The sequence below is a fragment of the Silurus aristotelis genome (assembly GCF_946808225.1).
Source record: "Silurus aristotelis genome assembly, chromosome: 3".
Lineage (NCBI taxonomy): Eukaryota > Metazoa > Chordata > Actinopteri > Siluriformes > Siluridae > Silurus > Silurus aristotelis.
This window is the reverse complement of record NC_139576.1, coordinates 37,502,097-37,526,033: the sequence shown is the minus strand read 5'-3', so window position 1 is coordinate 37,526,033 and position 23,937 is coordinate 37,502,097. Positions and strand designations below refer to the sequence as shown.

The following is a 23,937-nucleotide window of genomic DNA, read 5'->3' as shown; positions in this document are numbered from 1 at the left end:
TTGAGTTTTTTATTAAAAACCATTTCTACAGGGTTTAGGAGCTCGATCTATAACTAATTTGGAGGCTTGTTTGTTAGTTCCTGTATTCTGGGTCACATGGAAGTTTGAGGACTAATACACACTAAAAACAAAAGTAGCAAAAAACGCCGTGTAATTCTGAACTTTACAGCCAGAAACCCCCTCTGATGTCTTGGATTTAATTTTCACAGCTCATTTTGGATTAAAGTGATTGTAAACTTTGACTTTTGTAGACTCGGTCCAGGTCGTGCGAAACCGTATCGGGTCTGATCGAAACATCAGAGTGTAGAACCTTGGGCCTGGATGTGATGGAGAGGTGACATTTCATAAAGTGCTACCTTTGCAGAGCAGATTGCCTTATAAAGCCATAAGAGTTACGTTCCTGTTTTCGCTTTACTGTCACTTCCTTCCTCTCTCGTTTGAATAGATCAGTCGTTCCTCACTGCTCTGCACACTGCTCGTGTGAAGCGGACTACCGGAGAAAGAGCGAGAAAAAGAGAGAGACTCAGACTTGCCTTTCTCAGGTAAGAAATCAACCGCAATCGATAGATTAGTGTGTGTATGGAGAGTGTGTATGTATATTTTTATAAGTATATAATCCTATATACTGTATATATATATATATGTATGTATGTATGTATGTGTGTATGTGAGTGGGTGTGTGCGACACAGAGAGAGAGAGAGCTCATGCATATCTGAAAAAAGGTGCATGGCCTCCATGTGCTCATGTTCTACGTGATGTTCTCCACGCCCTTCAAATTTTACAGCTTTTTATTTTTATTTATATTTTTGTTTATATGATTGACTTTAGCATCGCTCTCAATTAATGGTCTTGGCCTCGTCGATCGCCTGCGTTAACGATCGCGATCTAATAGGCAGGCGAACACACACACACACACACACACACACACACTCTGATAGTTTCCAGTCTATCTTAAACTTTAAACTTTACTGTTTTTTACATTGTGTGTGTGTGTGTGTGTGTGTGTGTGTGTGTGTGTGGGAGGGGGGTACATATGTATGAAGTAGAAGTTAAAGCTTTGCCTTGCAGCCAGAGCTCTAAAGGAAGTTGCGGTTAAGTCGCTCTCTCAACATGCATCGCCTCTACGATCGTCTTCGGTGCCGAAACCATGGAGTAGGCGTTCTGTTGAAACATCACCAGCGGACAGACGAGATCACAAACCGGATCACTGTGAGCTGTGGCTCCTAGGGGTGATCGATGATCAATAAAATGAGCTAGTCTTTCACTGCATATGTATTATGTGAAATTTCCTCAGAACGGTGAATCTTTATGATCTGCAGGTGAGGAGATGGTTTGAATTGCTGCGGTGATGCACGGTGAAGCAAAATCATGGTTTCTGGTCAAATATAGCAGTAATTATTAATTATGATTATTATTATTATTATTATCATTCATTATCAATGCAGCAATGCAGCAGGTGTCGGAGCACCCGCGAGCACCCTTTTTTACGTTCCTAACATCATATTCTCGGCTGAACTGTCTCACAGCGATTCTACAGAGCCTTTGTGAAGGCCTCATGGCCTTTAGCCATCTTCAGCTTTGCTCATTTCCCTCACGTGAGTAAAGCGTCAGGCGAAATCACCGAAAGAACAAGAGAAAGTACCATTTTATCAAGCGCACGCAAAGGTCCCTTTTTATTATCCGTCATCGGTTCATGGACGAACGCGACCGAGGTGGCGAAAAGGAAAAAGATTTGCATATTTCGCACCGCATTGTAATCGGCGCTTCGACGGCAAAAGGCCTTTTATGGGTTTAAATCTCGCATGAAGCGATGCAGGAAACGCAGTGGGGATTAAATGAGAATCTGGCAACACGCAGCTCCGAACGATAAAGTAATATATTGGAAATCTGCAATGCGAGACACTGCAGAGGTTTTTATTCAGAATTAACACCTCCGCTGCAAACAAACCAGGAAGTCGGGCGGAAGTTCTCAGAAAGCGGCGTGTTCTTCTTTAAGATTTTAGACTGCCGGCGTTCAGACTGCAAACAACTCGCAGGCAAAAAATACATAGATCACAAAAGCAGAACAAAAAAAAGCAGAAAGCTGTTACCGAGAGCCGAAGCCATTTTTCCCCTTTTAAAGTGCCTCTGTAAACCGGAGAACGAGGAGGCCGCGTTTTCACTTCTGCTTCGGTTAGGATCTTTCTTAAAAAAAAAAAAAAAAAAAAAAGTGACCAGGCATCTATTTATATTTTTATACGCTCATGTAAGGAACAACATGCATTTTTCTATATCCTTTATTTTATAGTCGGTGATGCAATACATGTGTAAAAGCTTCGTTTCCACCGAGCTCTCGAAACAAAAACCCTATCAAGCGATCGGTACCGATCTCGATCTCGATCTTTATTACGTCCTTCTCCAAAAATTGAATACAAATAAACCGAAAGGAACTGGTTAGGTACAAAAATCAGTGTGCGGGGGTGGAAAAAAAAGCGCAGACGTCACTCATCGCCTCCTGGCCTAACTCGAAAATAAACTTGATGTCATCGAGTCACTGTCAGAGTTCTGCAGTTATCTGTTAAAGGTTACAGCACGGATTCTGAACAAAATAGCAAAGAAAATTACAGCAAATGTTTCTTCTGTCTCAAAATAACAATATCACACTAATTCAGTGTTTAGAGCAGACCTCCTGCTAAAATCACAGAACAATCGATAAGGATCCGTAAGGAAACGTCGTGTAGGATCACCTTTCAATATATCTCCATGGAAAAACAACAAAAAAACACAGTCCTTCATTTTAATGTATTAATACTGTAAGAAGAACACTAAGTTGGCTGAAATTGGAACGTGAAAACAATTAAATCTATTTCCATACAATTATTTTTCTATTTGTTAATTTCTTCTTAAGAATATAAATATAAATAAAGACTACTCTTAATAAATGAACAACCTGGAAATAAACACAAAATCCAGAAAAAGATGATATATATATATATATATATAAGATCTTATCTATAAGATAAATTATTTTTGATGTACGTAATCATCTTTTTCTGGACTTAAAAGCAGAATCTGATCCAAGAACAGCAACATCCAGTCTATGATCAGTTCTTATCTACTTCCTGCAGTGAGTTGCAGTGTAGCTACTGATTCATCTCTAGATATGATGAAAAAAGAAGAAGGAGAAGAAGATGTGAAATGAACAAGAATCCCACAATATATCCTGATCCAGAAAAGGCTCTCAACATCCTGAGATCTCCTGAGGTCTTTTTTAGTCCTGAGATTTAAAGTGAGCACACTTTGGTGAATAGGAACCAGCGCTAACTGATAACGTGCCACTTCCTCAAACTGCTGAGCGGTTGTGCTCGGTCATGAAGAAAAAATTTCCCCGATGTGAAAATAGACACTTTCTGCGTAGCTCGAGAAACCGCTGCAAGAAGAGAGGAAACGCGCGCGCACACACACACACACACACACACACACACACACAAACACACACGACATGACCAACCACTCAGCCTCAGCCTCGAGTGATGTAACTACTTGTGGTACACCCTTCCTGGTGCATATTTAATCTCCAACATGTCCAAAAGTATGTGCACCCCCTGTCCCTGATGCCCACTGAACATCTCATTCCGTTTACTCCACCTACACTTCACTTCTCTACCACCGAGACTTTCGCTAGACTTTCTATCGTAAAAAAAAATATATGTACGTATACCTAAATAATTGTGTAAGTAGAAAAAAACCAAACGCAAAAAATGCATTTAGAAACAGTTGAGTTCCCCCCCCCCCCCTCCTTCCTCGCAGTGGTTTGACCCACTGCCTGCTTTCCCAGTTCATCTCACCTTTACTACTCACAAGAGTCAGGTGTGTGTCTGCGGCCCGATTAATGTTCAACTCCATTAACTAGGGGAATTTTATTCACTTTAAATAAAGCGATTTTCTTTAATCTAGTCGACGCAGACTCGTTCATAAACGAGTTGCGCCAAAAATGCTGATTACCGAAGTGATTTTCCACGAATCTGCTCTATTAGCGATTAAAATATCACTTATCTAGTGAACGTTAGCTTGTTTACAATAGCTTGTAGCATAGCGCACCGCAGCTAACACCGCAACTAATGTGCCAGTGCACCGCGGCTAACGCGCCAAAGCCGTTTCCCATGCGGTGTTTTATTTGGGACGACTCGGCATAACGTTAACATTAATGGCCACAATTGGCATATTTTTGTATCGGTGCATTTACTAAATGAGCACCGTGCTACATCCAAACCGACCCACTGTATTTTTTTGTATAATCAATTTCTTTTTTGTATTTAAGTGTCTTAATTCATTTTAAATACAATTTAAAACCTTGTTGTGATTATTCTTTTATGATAGTTTAACTTTCTTTATGTAAAGCACTTTGAATTACCATTGCGTATGAAATGTGCTACAGTATAAACAAACCCGCCTTGCAGTGTCATAGACCAGATAAAACGACGGAGAAAAGCGAAATGGAAAATCTTCCATTTTCGTTTGTTATTCGTTTATCATTAGTATGACGGTTGGATGTTGAGTAGTGAGTCTCCGGTTCCAGTTTGTTCAGCGAAGTCGAGGAGGTCGGGGAGCCGTGAAGGACACTCTTTCTTCTTCCACTCGAAACTTCACACGGCCTCATTTTTACAAACAAAGGTGTATTTTTGAACCTCGGTTACTAGGAAAATCGTACACGGGCGTTCTGTACAACGATACGAGGAAAACCGTATTTTGTTGCGACGGTCAGGGGTGCGTATACTTTTGTCTGTAGAGCGTCCGAATGTAACGTTTTTGTTTACGAACAGCGACGATGGCCGGCTCGATTTCGAACGAGGAGATGGAGGATCTGCGAGAGGCCTTCAGCAAAGTGGGTGAGTAAGAAGTTTCCTACAGTTACGCCTTTTACCTCCTTTCGTTTCCGTTAAAATATCACGATTAAACTCGACAAACCACGCAAACGTGCCTTTCGGTCCCGAATTCGCACGTCATTGACTTTTTTAAGACTCTGTACTCCGCCGGCTCTCCGCCGTCCTACAGTAGATAACGCACAGGGTGAAGGTTCACAGCTAGGAGAGAAATAAATAAACCTCTCTTGGACTTCCGGTGCAAATTCGGGAATTTTAAACTTGTTCGAAATGAAGCGAGTTACAGAAAGTGTAAAGCGTAAAGTAAAAAAGACGTTTGTGAAAGATAAGCGACTTCCTGTTCAACAGTCACTATTAACGACTGTCGTTTCCTCGATCGATGTTAGAAAACGTTCGGAAGAAAGTTCGAGTTCTCCGACAAGGGAGACTCGTCCCGTAAACGTTCCACCTCGACGACTTTGACAGTCGCGGGTTTTCTTTCGAGAAAACGTTTTTTAACCCGCGGTGTAAAACTCGCCTTTTCTCCAGACCTGGACTCGAACGGTTACATCAGCACGGACGAGCTGAACGAGCTGTTCAAAGCGGCCAATCTGCCTCTGCCCGGGTACCGAGTCCGCGAGATCGTCCAGGAGCTCGGTCAGACCATGGACCAGGACAAGGACGGGAAGATCACGTTCGACGAGTTCGCGAAGGTACGTACCGGCGCTTTTTCGAATCGAATCGAGAGAGAGAGAGAGAGAGAGAGGTCAAAGTAAAGAACGTTTACGACGTCGTCCTTTCGTTCGTCCCTCGTTCCAGGTGGTTCACGGGCTGAAGAGCTCGGAGGTGGCCAAAACTTTCCGCAAGGCCATCAACAAAAAGGAGGGGATCTGCGCCGTAGCGGGAACATCGGAGCAATCGGGAACGAAGCATTCGTTCGCGGGTCTGTAACGCACACGGACACGGACACGTCCTGTGCGCCCGCGAACACGGTTTGTATAATACGTCGCGTTTGTGTGCGTGTGTTTGCGCAGAGGAGGAGAAGGTGGCATTTGTAAACTGGGTCAACAAGGCCTTGGAGAACGACCCCGACTGCAAACACCTCCTCCCCATGGACCCGAGCACGAACGACCTGTTCGCGGCCGTGGGAGACGGCATCGTTCTCTGGTACACGCACGCACGCACAGACGCAGACAAGCGCGCCGCGCGTTACGCGTGTCTATAGCTGGTGGTTTGTTTTATTTTTACAGTAAAATGATCAACTTGTCCGTCCCCGACACCATCGACGAGAGAACCATCAACAAGAAGAAGCTCACACCTTTTACCATCCAGGTAACAAACACGGTCCCCCATACACACACACACACACACACACACACACACTCAAATATTCAGTATCTGTACACCGTACCGTGACCGTTCGGGAAGCTTTTCTTGATCCGCACTGCGTGTGTAGGAGAATCTAAACCTAGCCCTGAACTCATCCTCGGCTATCGGCTGCCACGTCGTGAACATCGGAGCAGAGGACCTGAAGGAAGGCAGGCAACATCTGGTCCTGGGTCTTCTGTGGCAGATCATCAAAATCGGCCTGTTAGCCGATATCGAGATTACCAGGAACGAAGGTACACGCGCACAGAGCAATCTAGATTAGATCCATGTCAAATATGCACCGATATCAGTACACACCGTGTGTGTGTGTGTGTGTGCGTGCGTGCGTGCGCGTGTAGCTTTGATTGCTTTGCTGAGGGACGGTGAGAGTCTGGAGGATCTGATGAAGCTTTCCCCCGAAGAACTGCTCCTGCGATGGGCCAACTATCATCTGGAACAGGCCGGAAGCCCGAAAATTAACAACTTTAGCTCTGATATTAAGGTAAAACACAAACCGAAAAACGTCCACGGGGATTCCAAAAATGTCGTTTCTTTTTATTTCGTAGCCTAACGTTTGCGTTATTCCCGTTCCCAGGATTCCAAAGCGTACTTCAACATCCTGAACCAGGTGGCTCCGAAAGGAGACGACGAAGAAATCCCTCCCGTCGCCATCGACATGTCGGGACTGAGGGTAAAACGACACGAGTCAAACGAGCGCGAAACCCAAATTCCACACATTTTTGCTCGAAAAAAAACGCGGCTTCGCGAATTCTACGATTCTCCCGTCGCGTCCGACGAGATCCGCAGCGTAACGTCTCGGTTTCTCTACAGGAAAAGGACGACCTGATTCGTGCGGAGGCCATGCTGGAGCAGGCCGACCGCCTCGGCTGTCGTCAGTTCGTCACGGCGAACGACGTCGTGCGAGGAAACCCCAAACTCAACCTGGCTTACGTGGCTAATCTTTTTAACAAATATCCCGCTCTGAAGAAACCCGAGAACCAGGACATCGACTGGAGCTCCATCGAGGGTGAGTTCGTCGCGCCGCGACTTTCTCCGTCGTTTCGGAACGGTCGTCGCTTTCGTTTCTCTTCCCGACACGCCTTTTTTTCCTCCCGCAGGCGAGACCAGGGAGGAACGCACTTTCCGCAACTGGATGAACTCTCTCGGAGTCAATCCTCGCGTCAACCATCTCTACGTGTAAGAAAACCCGATTCTCCCGCCGCCGCGTCATCAAGCGGGATAAAGACGAAGGATAAATCCTAAAGGATCGTGTGCTCGTGTGTGCGTGTGCGTGCGTGTTTTACAGGGACCTGGACGATGCTCTGATCGTCTTCCAGCTGTACGAGAAGATCAACGTGCCTGTAGATTGGGACCGAGTGAACAAGCCTCCGTATCCCAAACTCGGCAGCAAAATGAAGAAGGTGAGAGCTTTCGCTACCGTCTTTCGACCGACCGGAGTTCTTCGGATCGAGAACTTTACAAACCCTCTGCTCCGACACGCGACGTTTGTCTTTATTTTGTTCTTCGGCAGCTGGAGAACTGTAACTACGCCGTGGAGTTGGGGAAGAAGGAGGCGAAGTTCTCCCTGGTGGGAATCGCCGGGCAGGATCTGCACGAGGGCAACCGCACGCTCACTCTCGCTTTGCTCTGGCAGCTCATGAGGAGGTGAGCCCTTTCACGCAAAAAAGAGGTCGATAATTATTATTAACTCGGGAGAATTTACATGAAAAATTATAGACAATAAAGCAGGAAAACCGAATTGAATTAAGTGGAGGCGAGCGATTCATCGTTTGATTTGAACGTTCAGGTACACTCTGAACATCCTGGAAGAGCTCGGAGACGGTCAGAAGGTCAACGACGACACCATCGTCCAGTGGACGAACGACACGCTCGCGCGAGCCGAGAAGAAAACCATCACGGGTTTCAAGGTAGGGACCGCACCGTCTTGACCATCGCGAACGCGATAGAAAGACGAGTCGAGAAAGTTCTGACCGCGCGCGCTCGTTGCAGGACGGGGCCATAAGCAACAGCTTGCCGGTGCTGGACCTCATCGACGCCATCCGGCCGGGCTCGATCCGTTACGATCTGGTGAAGACCGAAGATCTCTCGGACGTAGAGAAACTCAACAACGCGAAGTACGTTCTCCGGTTTATTCTTATCGATTCATTTTGACGAAAGTCTCGTCGGATCGGATTTTTTCCGGTCACGGGACAAAATCTTGTCGATCTCTAAAATGTTGTCGCTCTCGTTCGTTCAGGTACGCCATCTCCATGGCCAGGAAGATCGGCGCTCGGGTTTTTGCACTTCCAGAAGATTTGGTGGAAGTCAAGCCCAAAATGGTGATGACGGTCTTCGCCTGCCTCATGGCCCGAGGGATGAAGAGAGTTTAGAACGAACGGCCGAGCGGAAGGAGTTTTATATTTTTGACGTGTGTGTGTATGTGCGCGTGCGGGTGTGTGTGTCTGCTTACAAAACGAGCCGTTGTTCGGTTAACGATCGGGGAAGCGAGGAGAAGCGCCGGCAGGACCCGCCGGACCGACCGGCGTTCTTTTTCCTCGCGGACGACAACAAACGTCCGACGCCAAAAAAGCGAATGAATAAAATTGACGGTTTTCTATTAAACCGTGTGTGACTCGTTCATACGTGTTTGTTTACACCAAAAGACATGACATGGTTGAGTATTTGAAGTGTGAAAAATAAATGACTACAACTGAGAATGTGTAAATCACATTTAATTGAAATGAATTCAAGTAAAAAAAAAAAACAGGAAACGGGAATAACAGTCAAGTCAAGTCAAGAGGCTTTTATTGTCATTTCTACTATACACAGTGGTACACGGTACACACGAGACGACGTTTCTCCGGAACCCTGGTGCTACGCTAAACAACAACAAAAACAAACAAAACAACATAGAGCTACAACACGAGTTACATAAAGTGCATCGAGTGCAACCCGGTGCGAACAGTGCAGACGGACAGCGCAGACAGACGACACGAGACGAGACGCAAAACCCGATACGGCGCCGACCAGTAAACCTACCGTATACACGATCATACGGTACCGTACGAGAAGAGTGTCGAAAGTCTACAAACTAAAAACTATATCCCAGAAGCGAGTGTAAACAGAACAACGTAGTGCAAAAATACAGCACGTAAACAGTATAACAGCGATAAATGTGCAAAAAACAGCAGTTGAGAGTGCGGTACAGTCGAGAACAATAAATAATAAATAAACGAACGGTGGCGGAACGGGTCGAGATGAGCGACGAGCGTGCGTCGAGCGTTAAGTCCGGGAAAAACGTTACAGTTCGTTACACGCATTTGAGTGCGTGCGAGAGTTCCGTTTCATTTCCGTGTATCGAGAAGCCTGATGGCTCGTGGAAAGAAACAGTTCACGCCTACAAAACGGTGAAGGAAGAGAAGACAGAAAAGGCGATTCGGTACGTTTTAAAATACCACCGTTCACAGCGGCATCCAAAAAAACACGCACAGATATAATCAAGACACGTCGTAGAATCTCATCGGCGAACCGAAAACACCGGCAAATTAAGAAAACATCTTCATCGGTCAAACACCGCCTTCTGCAAATCCTTCAACCGCACCGCAAACGGCACAGACCAGGCGACGTCGCCGACGATCCGAAAGGTGAGTTTCTTTGTTAACTTGGCTTTGCCAGTCAACGTGATGACGTTTTACAGTCAATCGTGTATTCCATCGGATTATTTAGGATAATAATATCCAAAAGGCCAAGGAATCATAAGCAAACAATGTTCAAACAAACAAACAAACAACTCGCAACTTTTCTTTTCTATACGCCGGTGGGTTTTTCTATTCGCATGCGTTTTCTTCGGTCGCAGCGTGTCGAGCTCTCTCGGCCAAAACAAAAAAAACGACGTTAAAACGACACGACGCCACGCAAAAAGTCCAACGCGTCGACTTTGAACCGACCGCCGTAACGCCGGTTTAAGCGCGGCAAGAGTTCCACTCGACCGCACAGGCGTAAAAAGAGCGCGAAAGCGGTATCGACTTTGGATTCCGATCGACTTTTCCGAACGGCGCAAATCGCCCTTATTTTAACGTTTTTTTAATCACCTCTACCCATTTCAGCTAAATCACATAAAAATAAAGGTAAGTATCGTCACGATCTCCTCGGAGCTTTTCCCCGTGTATCGTACATGCGCGCGTTACAAGGGCAGCGAAAGAGAAAGAGACTCCGCGCCGCTTTTACCGTCTCTCCCTCCCGTTATCGTGAGAACGTTCGGTTTCTCCACGGGTGTTTATCTCTGAGGTAAACCGGTTCGCTCTCCACACCGACCTTCTTTGTATCGTGCCTGTAACTTTAATTACCACAAATCTTTCGGAAGTTTACATCAAATAAAAACAACAGTAAAACGTGATTCGTTCAAAACAAAAGATCATTTCTTACCGTGACAGAGAGGTCAGTTCATCCGGGTCGGGTCGGGTCGTCCGGGTCGTTTCTTCAGAATCGGAAGGCGGGAACGCGGGAGCCGACGGCAGACCCTGTCAGCCGCGCACCCGAATTTGTTTTGTCTTGTTTGTTTTTTAAGGTCGTATCGTGTTATCGTTAATATACAATTCTTTTTTGAATCCGTCGATGTCATAAAACACGCAAAAAACACATCGATCGATTTGTTCGTCGATCGAATCATATAAATCCAGCCCAAACGCGGCCCGTACGAGGCCCTCGGATAAACAAAACGGGCAGCCCAACCGGGGCCCGCATTCGGCCCGTCGAAGCGAAGTTCGCTTAGTTCGTTTTGATTCGGTATTTATTATTATTATTATTTTTTTTTTTTTATGCAAAATAATTTAACCGAAAAGTAACTCGCGTTCCTTTTTTTTTTTTTTTTTTTTTTTTTACTTTCTTCAAAGTAACTCGGATATTAACGCGTAAATTTCTAAAGTAAAGCGCCACAGAAAAAGAAAGAGCCGACGAGAAAACACCAAACACGCACACACACACACACGCACGCTCCAAAAACAAAGTATTTATTTTATCGTTAACACGGTTCGTCTCCCGTCAAAACAAACGCGGGAAGTCCGACGGGCTCCTCTTTCTCGGCGTCGGCGTCCGAGACGAAGCGCAAATCAAAGTCCGGGCGATCGCGAACGTCCGGAAGCGGGCCGTCCGCGGCGAATCCGCCGGCGTACAGAGAGGGCTATTTCGCGGATTTGCACTCGGCCGGCGTCTCTCCGTTGTCCAGCGTCTTGAGGAGGCGGAACAGGCCGGCGGCTTCGCGGATGCGGCTGAACTCGATGCAGAACGCTTGCACCTCGATGAACAGGTCCTGCACGTCGACGATCTTGTTGCGGATCAGCGACTGGAGGAAAACGCACACCAGGCGCACCAACCGGTTCTGCGGAGAGAAAACGACAGGAAAAGGTAACGCGACAGTTTGACGGGTTTCGCGGCGTACGGGAACGATAAAGGATTCGAGGAAGACTCCCGACCTGCATGTACTTGTCCTTGATTTGCTCGCAGGTCGAGATGCAGTTGGAGATGTACAGGTGGACGAACTCGGGAGGAAGGTCCACGGCCGTCGTCAACCTGCGGCGCGGACGCGGTCAGAGCGGGAAAAAAACACGCAAACGAGAAAGAGAAAAGAGAAAGCGGCTTACCTGTTGACCACCTCCATAGAGTGCAAGGACATGTCCATGTTGACCAGGACGGAGAAGTATTCCGTGATCTGGCTGGAGGACATGAGTTTGAGCAACATCTCGATGGCCACCAGCGGGTTGTTTTCCACCAGATCGGGCAGCCTGGCGGGAGCGAGGCCGACGCGGTACACCAGCTTCGGGTCCTTCTCCAACTCGGCGAGCAGCTGAAGGGGGGGGGGGGGGGGGGAGGGAAGAGAGAGAGAGAGAGAGAAAAAAAAGAAGAAGAACGACGAGGTTACCCGACCCGACCCGACCCGTACCCCCGGAGAGGGAGAAGACGACGTACCTGGGTCTGTTGGGACGCGGACAGGGGGCTCTTGAAGGCCTTGGCCACGACGCGTTTGATCTCGAGGCCGGCGGCGGCGGCGCGGACGCGCGCGGAGCCGTCCCACCGCACGCGGTGCTCCGGCTCGGCCGGACTCAGCCACGCCAGCTCCGCCTCGCTCGCCCGGAACAGCGGAGGGGCGGGCCGAATCAGCTCGGGACGGAAGCGACCTGGACGCGGGAGAAACGAGAAATAAACGGAGGGCAAAGCCGAGGTCGAAACGGTCGAGGAGACGCGACGTTCGTCCTTACTCTCCAGAGGCGGGCGCGGCCCCGCGACCAGCGAATCCGTGATCCGGTTGGCCAAGGAGCTGTCGAAGCCCGAGTGGGAGGAGTCGGGGTCCGGGTCGCTCAGGAGGCTGGGAAAACCGGCTTTGCTCTGCGTGGGAAGCTCCGACTGACGCTCTGGAAGCACACGCACACGCGCACACACACACACGCACACATAAACGCACGCACGCGTCGGCGCTCTCGATAACGTCGACGCTCGGTCCGCGCGGCTTACCGGCGAGGGCGAGCTGCAGGCCGCTGATGTCGACCGTCCGGGGCGCCGAGCTCACGTCCACGCAGGAGATCTGCCGCGGCGTCTTCTTGAAGAGTTCCCGGGGAGGCGCGAGCATCAGCTGGGACAGGAAAAACTTTTCGGGCAGAGTGACCGGGGGAAGGAAACCTGGACAAAGGTCGCAAACAAACGCGTAAAGGTCACGACGACGATTCGTGACGACGAACCGAGATACGGGGTTACACATGTCAAAGTTACCACAACAACAACAACAACAACAGAAGGACCAGACCTGAGAGGTGTCTCTCGTGCTCGGGCTCGTCCTTGCCGGGGCTCAGCAGGTGCGCGAACACGGCGCAGAACGGGTTGGAGGCGAGCGGCTCGGTTCGGTACATCTCCCATAGCAGGTAGAGCGCGGCGAGGCGTTGCGCGGAACCCGGGAGCAGGTCGGCGTGCTGCAGGAGCAGAACCAGAACCGAACCCACCCGGAAGTGCTCGGCTTTCCCGAAGCAGTGATGGAAAGCGCTGGCGAGGCTCTCGAACGAGCTGCCGGCGCACGCCTCCTCCGAGAGCAGGCCCAGCAGCGTGCTCAGCTCCTTCGGCGCCAGAGTCATCGCTACAGCATTCCCCGAGAATCTAATCCACCGATCGATCAACAAATCGCTCGCTCGCTCGCGCGCGCTAAACCCAGATCGACCCGGCGGATCGTCGCTTATTTATGTTCATGAAATGTTCTCACTGTAAGTTGAACGACCGGTCTCGATCCCGAACCCAAAAAAGAAAAAAGAAAAAAGGCAATAAAAGAACAGAAAAACACTGAGTTTATTTCCGCCTTTATCCGCTCCGTTCAACCGGAAACGCCCGACTCGCACTGTTTACCCACAAACCCCTGCGTGCGCGTTCCAAAGTCCCTCACCCGGAAGTGTCGTTTATTAAAAGAAAAAAATTAATTATTAATATTCTAATACAGAAAAATTATTGCGGCATATATATATATATATATAACTGATTTATTTACACAGCGCACGCATCGTAATATTAACCCCAAACCTCTTTTTTTTTTTTTTTTTTTTACATCGATGTCAAAATTAACCCGGAAGTAAACTCTTTGCAACCCCTTTTTATAGGCCCGAACCCGTTCCGTTTCCTTTTCCGACAGTCATCGGAGAGAGTGAGTACTCCGGGCTCGCCAGCGCGGCTCGAATCCGTTTTCATCCGCTATTTTAGAGCTATCGAACCCGCCGGTTTTTGGTGCGTAAACGTGTACGAGATGTCGGCAAAGGCGTAGTTCGGAGAATCGGTGATTATCGACGAGCGACGTGCATTTAGATGCGGGAGGCTAATCAGAGCGCTAGCAAGGCGCGGAGATTGTGTGCGGCGAGACCGCGTGTGTGTGTGTGTGTGTCTTTATTTTTTTTATGTCGATATTAAACATTTGTTCTCGTCTGTCAGATGGCACCGCTGAAGAAAGGAGGTGAGAAGAAGAAGGGCCGCTCCGCCATTAACGAGGTGGTGACCCGGGAATACACCATCAACGTCCACAAGCGGATCCACGGCATGTGAGTGTGTGTGTGTGTGTGTGCCTGCCTCCAGAACACACGGGTATGAGCTCCCGCATCAACCATCTGATTGGCGATAGTTTACTTTGTAACGTCATTGTAGAAGAATCCGGAGTCGTGTCGCGATGTGTCTCGCGCTTTCAGCAAATCTTGACACACGGGGTCCTGCGCGCGCAACATTACACACCACATTTCCTGTCACTCTTGTAGTTTACAACTCGCACACGCTATAATCTACAAGTGTCTTACACACTTATTCTCACACACTGCAACCTACAACAGTGTCTTGCACACTTATTCTCACACACACACACTTTCCCAGTGTTTCTCTCTCACACTCTAACCAACACACTTTTTCACTTTCTCTCTCACATGCTGTTTGTCTCACACACCGCAACCTACAGTTTCTCTCGCACCGTTTCACACACACTCGCGCACGCTTTCTCTCGCACACTGCAACCCAGCACACTCTTTTATACACACACACACTTACTTTCTCACACGGTGTAAGACAGTTATAGGTTGCACTTTGTTTCTTTCTTACACTGCAACCTAGCGCACTCTTTTATACACACACTGTCACACAATGCAACCTATAACAGTGTCTTACACACACACACACACTATCACCGTTTCTCCGTCACACAGTGCAACCTAGCGCACTCTTATATATACACACTCGCACAGTGCAACCTATAACAGTGTCTTACACACACACACTATCACCGTTTCTCCGTCACACAGTGCAACCTAGCGCACTCTTTTATATATACACACTCGCACAGTGCAACCTATAACAGTGTCTTACACACACACACTATCACCGTTTCTCCGTCACACAGTGCAACCTAGCGCACTCTTATATATACACACTCGCACAGTGCAACCTATAACAGTGTCTTACACACACACACTATCACCGTTTCTCCGTCACACAGTGCAACCTAGCGCACTCTTTTATATATACACACTCGCACAGTGCAACCTATAACAGTGTCTTACACACACACACTATCACTGTTTCTCCGTCACACAGTGCAACCTAGCGCACACTTTTATACATGCACACACACACACTTTCTCGCACAGTGCAACCTATAACAGTGTCTTACACACACACACACTATCACCGTTTCTCCGTCACACAGTGCAACCTAGCGCACTCTTATATATACACACTCGCACAGTGCAACCTATAACAGTGTCTTACACACACACACTATCACCGTTTCTCCGTCACACAGTGCAACCTAGCGCACTCTTTTATATATACACACTCGCACAGTGCAACCTATAACAGTGTCTTACACACACACACTATCACCGTTTCTCCGTCACACAGTGCAACCTAGCGCACTCTTATATATACACACTCGCACAGTGCAACCTATAACAGTGTCTTACACACACACACACACTATCACCGTTTCTCCGTCACACAGTGCAACCTAGCGCACTCTTATATATACACACTCGCACAGTGCAACCTATAACAGTGTCTTACACACACACACTATCACCGTTTCTCCGTCACACAGTGCAACCTAGCGCACTCTTTTATATATACACACTCGCACAGTGCAACCTATAACAGTGTCTTACACACACACAATCACTGTTTCTCCGTCACACAGTGCAACCTAGCGCACTCTTATATATACACACTCGCACAGTGCAACCTATAACAGTGTCTTACACACACACACTATCACCGTTTCTCTCACACACTGCAACCTAGCACACTCTTTTACACACACTATCCCTGTTTTTCTGTCACACTGCAACCTAGCGCACACTTTTATATATGCACACACACACACACTTTCTTGCACAGTGCAACCTATGTGTCTTACACACACACACACTATCACTGTTTCTCTCACACTGCAACCTAGCACACACTTTTATACATACACACACTCGCACAGTGCAACCTATAACAGTGTCTTACACACACACTATCACTGTTTCTCTGTCACACAGTGCAACCTAGCGCACTCTTTTATATATACACACTCGCACAGTGCAACCTATAACAGTGTCTTACACACACACACTATCACTGTTTCTCTCTCACACTGCAACCTAGTGCGCACTTTTATATATGCACACACACACATGCACTCGCACAGTGCAACCTATAACAGTGTCTTACACACACACACTATCTCTGTTTCTCTCTCACACTGCAACCTAGCGCACACTTTTATACATACACACACTCGCACAGTGCAACCTATAACAGTGTCTTACACACACACTATCACTGTTTCTCTGTCACACAGTGCAACCTAGCGCACTCTTTTATATATACACACTCGCACAGTGCAACCTATAACAGTGTCTTACACACACACACTATCACTGTTTCTCCGTCACACACTGCAACCTAGCGCACTCTTTTATATATACACACTCGCACAGTGCAACCTATAACAGTGTCTTACACACACACACTATCCCTGTTTCTCTCTCACACTGCAACCTAGTGCACACTTTTATATATGCACACACACACACTTTCTCGCACAGTGCAACCTATAAGTGTCTTACACACACACACTATCCCTGTTTCTCTCTCACACTGCAACCTAGTGCACACTTTTATATATGCACACACACACACTTTCTCGCACAGTGCAACCTATAAGTGTCTTACACACACACACTATCACTGTTTCTCGGTCACACACTGCAACCTAGCACACTCTTTTACACACACTATCACCGTTTCTCACACACTGCAACCTAGCACACTCTTTTACACACACTATCCCTGTTTTTCTGTCACACTGCAACCTAGCGCACACTTTTATATATGCACACACACACACACTTTCTTGCACAGTGCAACCTATAAGTGTCTTACACACACACTATCACTGTTTATCTCTCACACTGCAACCTAGCACACTCTTTTACACACACTATCACCGTTTCTCACACACTGCAACCTAGCACACTCTTTTACACACACTATCCCTGTTTTTCTGTCACACTGCAACCTAGCGCACACTTTTATATATGCACACACACACTTTCTCACACACTGCAACCTAGCACACTCTTTTACACACACTATCACTGTTTATCTCTCACACTGCAACCTAGCACACACTTTTATACATACACACACTCGCACAGTGCAACCTATAACAGTGTCTTACACACACACACACTATCACCGTTTCTCTGTCACACAGTGCAACCTATAACAGTGTCTTACACACACACACACACTATCACCGTTTCTCTCACACTGCAACCTAGCACACTCTTTTACACACACTATCCCTGTTTTTCTGTCACACTGCAACCTAGCGCACACTTTTATATATGCACACACACACATGCACTCGCACAGTGCAACCTATAACAGTGTCTTACACACACACACTATCTCTGTTTCTCTCTCACACTGCAACCTAGTGCACACTTTTATATATGCACACACACACACTTTCTTGCACAGTGCAACCTATAACAGTGTCTTACACACACACACACTATCACTGTTTCTCCGTCACACAGTGCAACCAAGCGCACTCTTTTATATATACACACTCGCACAGTGCAACCTATAACAGTGTCTTACACACACACACACTATCACTGTTTCTCTGTCACACACTGCAACCTAGCACACTCTTTTACACACACTATCACCGTTTCTCACACACTGCAACCTAGCACACTCTTTTACACACACTATCCCTGTTTTTCTGTCACACTGCAACCTAGCGCACACTTTTATATATGCACACACACACACTTTCTTGCACAGTGCAACCTATAAGTGTCTTACACACACACTATCACTGTTTATCTCTCACACTGCAACCTAGCACACACTTTTATACATACACACACTCGCACAGTGCAACCTATAACAGTGTCTTACACACACACACACTATCACCGTTTCTCTGTCACACAGTGCAACCTATAACAGTGTCTTACACACACACACACACTATCACCGTTTCTCTCACACTGCAACCTAGCACACTCTTTTACACACACTATCCCTGTTTTTCTGTCACACTGCAACCTAGCGCACTTTTATATATGCACACACACACATGCACTCGCACAGTGCAACCTATAACAGTGTCTTACACACACACACTATCTCTGTTTCTCTCTCACACTGCAACCTAGTGCACACTTTTATATATGCACACACACACACACACACACTCGCACAGTGCAACCTACAACAGTGTCTTACACACACACACTATCACTGTGTCTCTGTCACACACTGCAACCTAGCACACTCTTTTACACACAGTATCACCGTTTCTCTCACACACTGCAACCTAGCACACTCTTACACACACACTTATTCTCACACTGCAACCTAGCACACTCTTACACACACACTTATTCTCACACACACACACACACACTTTCTCACACAGTGCAACCTAGCACACTCTTTTACACACACACTATCACTGTTTATCTCTCACACTGCAACCTAGCACACACTTTTATACATACACACACTCGCACACTGCAACCTATAACGGTGTCTTACACACACACACACACACTATCACTGTTTCTCCGTCACACAGTGCAACCTAGCGCACTCTTTTATATATACACACTCGCACAGTGCAACCTATAACAGTGTCTTACACACACACTATCACTGTTTCTGTCACACAGTGCAACCTAGCGCACTCTTTTACACACACTATCACCGTTTCTCTCACACTGCAACCTAGCACACTCTTTTATATACACATAGGTTGCACTGTGTAAGAAAGTAAAACAGTGTCTTACACACACACACTATCACTGTTTCTCTGTCACACAGTGCAACCTAGCGCACTCTTTTACACACACACTATCACTGTTTCTCTGTCACACAGTGCAACCTAGCGCACTCTTTTACACACACACTATCACTGTTTCTCTGTCACACAGTGCAACCTAGCGCACTCTTTTACACACACACTATCACTGTTTCTCTGTCACACAGTGCAACCTAGCGCACTCTTACACACACACTATCACTGTTTCTCTGTCACACAGTGCAACCTAGTGCACTTTTATATACACACACTCTCTCTCAGTGCAACCTATAATACAAATTGTTACACATACTTTCCCACTTTCTCACACCGCAACCTACGGTTTGTTTCTCTCGCACACCGTTTCTCTCTCTCACAGTGCAACCCAGCACACTCTTTTACACGCACACTTTCTCTCTCGCGCACCGCAACCCACGATTCGCACCGTTCGTCACGCGTCGTTTCTCTCGAGGTTTCCCTCTCACCCTGTAACCCACAGCACGTGTTTTCTCGCACGCCGTACGTCGCTCTTTTTCTTGTCGCGCTCTCGCCGTTTCCCACTCGCGGTTTTTCTTTTGCGCCGTAGGCCATAAAACACGTTCCCTCACGCGGTTTCTCTCACACCGTAACCAACGCGCTCTCACGCGCACTTTTTCACTTTCTCCGACGTGCCGTTTCTGTCTCGCCCGCCGCGACCCAGTTTCTCTCGCGCCGTTTCACACCGACGCGCACTCGCGCGCGCTTTCTCTCGCGCACCGCGACCTAGCACGCTCTTTCGTACACGCGCTCTCACAAGGTGCGACCTATAACGGTCTCTTACACGCACGCACACCGCAACCTACGCCAGTCTCTCTCTCGCACACACTTTATCACCGTTTCTCTGTCCCACAGCGCAACCTAGCGCACTCTTTTATATATACACGCACTCGCACAGTGCAACCTATAACAGTGTCTTACACACACACTATCGCCGTTTCTCTGTCACACAGTGCAACCTAGCACACTCTTTTACACACACTTTCCCACCGTTTCTCCGTCACACAGTGCAACCTAGCACACTCTTTTATATTTACACACTCGCACAGTGCAACCTATAACAGTGTCTTACACACACACACACACTATCACTGTTTCTCTGTCACACACTGCAACCTAGCGCACTCTTTTATATATACTCGCACAGTGCAACCTATAACAGTGTCTTACACACACACACTATCACCGTTTCTCCGTCACACAGTGCAACCTAGCGCACTCTTTTATATATACACACTCGCACAGTGCAACCTATAACAGTGTCTTACACACACACACTATCACTGTTTCTCCGTCACACAGTGCAACCTAGCGCACACTTTTATACATGCACACACACACACTTTCTCGCACAGTGCAACCTATAACAGTGTCTTACACACACACACACTATCACCGTTTCTCCGTCACACAGTGCAACCTAGCGCACTCTTATATATACACACTCGCACAGTGCAACCTATAACAGTGTCTTACACACACACACACTATCACCGTTTCTCCGTCACACAGTGCAACCTAGCGCACTCTTATATATACACACTCGCACAGTGCAACCTATAACAGTGTCTTACACACACACACTATCACCGTTTCTCCGTCACACAGTGCAACCTAGCACACTCTTTTATATCTACACACTCGCACAGTGCAACCTATAACAGTGTCTTACACACACACACACACTATCACTGTTTCTCTGTCACACACTGCAACCTAGCGCACTCTTTTATATATACTCGCACAGTGCAACCTATAACAGTGTCTTACACACACACTGCAACGTAGCGCACTCTCACAGTGCCACCCATACCACGTATCGTTACACACGCACGCCGTTTGTCTCTTACACACGCCGCAACCTACGGTTTGTCTCTCGCACCGTTTCACACCGACACACTTGCGCACGCTTTCTCTCACCGTTTCTCTCACGCGGCGCAACCCGTAACGGTGTCGTACACACGGACGCACGCTATCACCGTTTCTCTGTCACACAGTGCAACCTAGCACACTCTGTTACACACACCCACTTACTTTCTCACAGTGCAACCTATAACGGTGTCTTACACACACACACACTTTATTACCGTTTCTCTCACCGCAACCTAGCACAGTCTTTTATACACACACACTATCAATGTTTCTCTGTCACACATGCACTTTCTCGCCGTTTCTCTCTCACACACCGCGACCTAGTTTCTCTCGCACCGTTTCACACTAACACGCACTCGTGCACGCTTTCTCTCGCCGTTTCTCTCACACAGTGCAATCTATAACAGTCTTACACCTTGTTTCTCTCTTACACTGTAACCTAGCACACTCACTTCCTCACACAGTGCAACCTATAACAGTCTTACACACACACACTCTATCACTGTTTCCCTGTCACACAGTGCAACCCATAAGTGTTGTACACACAGTAGCCTAGCACACTTTCCCACCGTTTCCTCTCACACTGTAACTAACAGTCTTAGGCACACTTTTTCACTTTCTCTCACACACCGCGACCTAGTTTCTCTCGCACAGTGCAACCTATAACGGTGTCTTACACACGCACACTATCAATGTTTCTCTGTCACACACTGCAACCTATAATACAAATTGTTACACGTACACTTTCTCACCGTTTCTCTCACATGCCGTTTGTCTCTCACACACCGTGACCTAGTTTCTCTCGCACCGTTTCAAACCAACACGCACTCGTGCACGCTTTCTCTCGCCGTTTCTCTCACACAGTGCAACCTAGCACACCGTTTTACACACACTCACACAGTGCAACCTATAACAGTCTTAGTTACCGCGTGTGCGTATATAACACACTTGCGCACGCTTTCTCTCTCGCACCGCGACCTAGCACGCTCTCACAGTGCAACCTATAAGTGTTACACACAGCAGGCTAGCACACTTTCCCACCGTTTCCTCTCACACTGTAACTAACACACTGCGACCTATTTTCTCTCGCACCCTATAACAGTGTTACATACACACACTTTCTCTCTCGCATTGTTTCTTTCACACTGTAACTCGCAACAGTTTTTCTCTCGCAGCGTAGGCTATAACGCACATTCTATCGCGCACGGTTTGGCGTTTTCTCATTCGGTCACACCGCAATCTACAACTCGCACCGTTTTTCTCTCGCCTCCCTCTCACGGTTTCCCACTCGCGGTTTTTCTTTCGCACATTCTCCGACACGCACACGCCGTTCCTCTCACCGAGACTTACGGCTCGCCTCGTCTCTTGCACCGGCTTCCTTGCCACCTACGTATTTTTTCCAAAGGTCTGTCTCCCACGAGCGTTTCCGAGAAGGTCCGTTTCCCGACGGCGTCTCGGACCGTAGTCCGACGTTTCGCCAAACATTCGTTTTCCCTCCGTCTGTCGCAGTTCCTTCAAGAAGCGAGCCCCCCGAGCCATCAAGGAGATCCGCAAGTTCGCCGTGAAGGAGATGGGCACGCCCGACGTTCGCATCGACACCCGTCTGAACAAGGCGGTGTGGGCCAAGGGAGTCAGGTGAGGCGCAGACAAGGAACGAGTCCCCGGTAGGCTCGCCCGCCCGTCGGTCTAACCCCCTCTCCCTCGTTCTCAGGAACGTCCCGTACCGCATGCGAGTGCGCCTGTCGAGGAAACGCAACGAGGACGAAGACTCTCCCAACAAGCTGTACACCCTCGTCACCTACGTCCCCGTCACCACGTACAAAGGTGAGCCGGCTCGCGGGAGTCCCCCGCCACGGTCGGTAGCGCAGACCGACGTTCCGTCACGGTACCCGAGGGCAAACGTTCGGGTGCAACGGGTCTCACCGAACGTCCTACCCTCGGGTTCCACGGAAGGTCGGTCTGCCTCGTGCGGCATTAAAGGGTATACCCACGCTACTGGGGCGGTGTATTTATTTTCCTTTTGTGGACCCTGGTGGGCAGGCAGAAAAGTAAGTAAGTAAGTAAGTAAGTAAGTAAGTAAGTAAGTAAGTAAGTAAGTAAGTAAGTAAGTAAGTAAGTAAGTAAGTAAGTAAGTAAGTAAGTAAGTAAGTAAGTAAGTAAGTAAGTAAGTAAGTAAGTAAGTAAGTAAGTAAGTAAGTAAGTAAGTAAGTAAGTAAGTAAGTAAGTAAGTAAGTAAGTAAGTAAGTAAGTAAGTAAGTAAGTAAGTAAGTAAGTAAGTAAGTAAGTAAGTAAGTAAGTAAGTAAGTAAGTAAGTAAGTAAGTAAGTAAGTAAGTAAGTAAGTAAGTAAGTAAGTAAGTAAGTAAGTAAGTAAGTAAGTAAGTAAGTAAGTAAGTAAGTAAGTAAGTAAGTAAGTAAGTAAGTAAGTAAGTAAGTAAGTAAGTAAGTAAGTAAGTAAGTAAGTAAGTAAGTAAGTAAGTAAGTAAGTAAGTAAGTAAGTAAGTAAGTAAGTAAGTAAGTAAGTAAGTAAGTAAGTAAGTAAGTAAGTAAGTAAGTAAGTAAGTAAGTAAGTAAGTAAGTAAGTAAGTAAGTAAGTAAGTAAGTAAGTAAGTAAGTAAGTAAGTAAGTAAGTAAGTAAGTAAGTAAGTAAGTAAGTAAGTAAGTAAGTAAGTAAGTAAGTAAGTAAGTAAGTAAGTAAGTAAGTAAGTAAGTAAGTAAGTAAGTAAGTAAGTAAGTAAGTAAGTAAGTAAGTAAGTAAGTAAGTAAGTAAGTAAGTAAGTAAGTAAGTAAGTAAGTAAGTAAGTAAGTAAGTAAGTAAGTAAGTAAGTAAGTAAGTAAGTAAGTAAGTAAGTAAGTAAGTAAGTAAGTAAGTAAGTAAGTAAGTAAGTAAGTAAGTAAGTAAGTAAGTAAGTAAGTAAGTAAGTAAGTAAGTAAGTAAGTAAGTAAGTAAGTA

At 46.9% G+C, this 23,937-nt stretch overlaps 3 protein-coding genes across 4 annotated transcripts in view; 2 read left to right on the top strand and 1 right to left on the bottom strand.

The window, feature by feature from the left end:
- The first annotated feature begins 402 nt into the window (after positions 1 to 402).
- Positions 403 to 8,797, top strand: lcp1 (lymphocyte cytosolic protein 1 (L-plastin)). Its single transcript, XM_083537346.1, has 16 exons — positions 403 to 542; positions 4,804 to 4,869; positions 5,392 to 5,555; positions 5,662 to 5,785; positions 5,877 to 6,009; positions 6,093 to 6,174; positions 6,299 to 6,464; positions 6,570 to 6,712; positions 6,806 to 6,901; positions 7,042 to 7,237; positions 7,329 to 7,407; positions 7,517 to 7,631; positions 7,742 to 7,875; positions 8,018 to 8,138; positions 8,221 to 8,345; positions 8,468 to 8,797. Exons 2-16 carry the CDS (start codon positions 4,809 to 4,811, stop codon positions 8,598 to 8,600), a joined length of 1,872 nt encoding a protein of 623 aa, XP_083393472.1. The 5' UTR covers positions 403 to 542; positions 4,804 to 4,808; the 3' UTR covers positions 8,601 to 8,797.
- A 2,404-nt stretch (positions 8,798 to 11,201) lies between these two features.
- On the bottom strand, positions 11,202 to 13,613 carry cnot11 (CCR4-NOT transcription complex, subunit 11). Of its 2 annotated transcripts, XM_083537374.1 has the most exons (8): positions 13,007 to 13,613; positions 12,718 to 12,882; positions 12,465 to 12,617; positions 12,175 to 12,383; positions 11,850 to 12,052; positions 11,682 to 11,778; positions 11,381 to 11,587; positions 11,202 to 11,327 (listed from the first exon to the last, which is right to left on the bottom strand). In XM_083537374.1, exons 1-7 carry the CDS (start codon positions 13,326 to 13,328, stop codon positions 11,390 to 11,392), a joined length of 1,347 nt encoding a protein of 448 aa, XP_083393500.1. In that variant the 5' UTR covers positions 13,329 to 13,613; the 3' UTR covers positions 11,202 to 11,327; positions 11,381 to 11,389. The 2 variants fall into 2 exon arrangements, with proteins under 2 accessions (XP_083393500.1, XP_083393499.1); XM_083537373.1 differs by having other exon boundaries at positions 12,175 to 12,617.
- A 221-nt stretch (positions 13,614 to 13,834) lies between these two features.
- The window catches only part of rpl31 (ribosomal protein L31), a gene marked incomplete at its 3' end in the record, with an annotated part of 212,667 nt that continues 202,564 nt past the window's right edge, over positions 13,835 to 23,937 (top strand). The window contains exons 1-4 of the mRNA XM_083535444.1: positions 13,835 to 13,885; positions 14,167 to 14,273; positions 22,496 to 22,621; positions 22,698 to 22,811. Of these exons, the coding sequence (XP_083391570.1) occupies positions 14,167 to 14,273; positions 22,496 to 22,621; positions 22,698 to 22,811 (347 nt within the window). The 5' untranslated portion in view covers positions 13,835 to 13,885. The remainder of the gene's footprint in view (positions 13,886 to 14,166; positions 14,274 to 22,495; positions 22,622 to 22,697; positions 22,812 to 23,937) is intronic.

Excerpts from the sequence above, each read along its gene's own strand:
- cnot11 (XM_083537373.1), bottom strand. The coding sequence starts at position 13,328 with ATGACTCTGGCGCCGAAGGAGCTGAGCACGCTGCTGGGCCTGCTCTCG. Across the intron at positions 12,618-12,717 it reads CCTGCAGCTCGCCCTCGCCG|AGCGTCAGTCGGAGCTTCCC; the intron begins GTAAGCCGCGCG and ends GTGTGCTTCCAG. Across the intron at positions 11,588-11,681 it reads TCAAGGACAAGTACATGCAG|AACCGGTTGGTGCGCCTGGT; the intron begins GTCGGGAGTCTT and ends TTCTCTCCGCAG.
- lcp1 (XM_083537346.1), top strand. The coding sequence starts at position 4,809 with ATGGCCGGCTCGATTTCGAACGAGGAGATGGAGGATCTGCGAGAGGCC. Across the intron at positions 5,786-5,876 it reads AACGAAGCATTCGTTCGCGG|AGGAGGAGAAGGTGGCATTT; the intron begins GTCTGTAACGCA and ends GTGTTTGCGCAG. Across the intron at positions 6,713-6,805 it reads ACTTTAGCTCTGATATTAAG|GATTCCAAAGCGTACTTCAA; the intron begins GTAAAACACAAA and ends TCCCGTTCCCAG.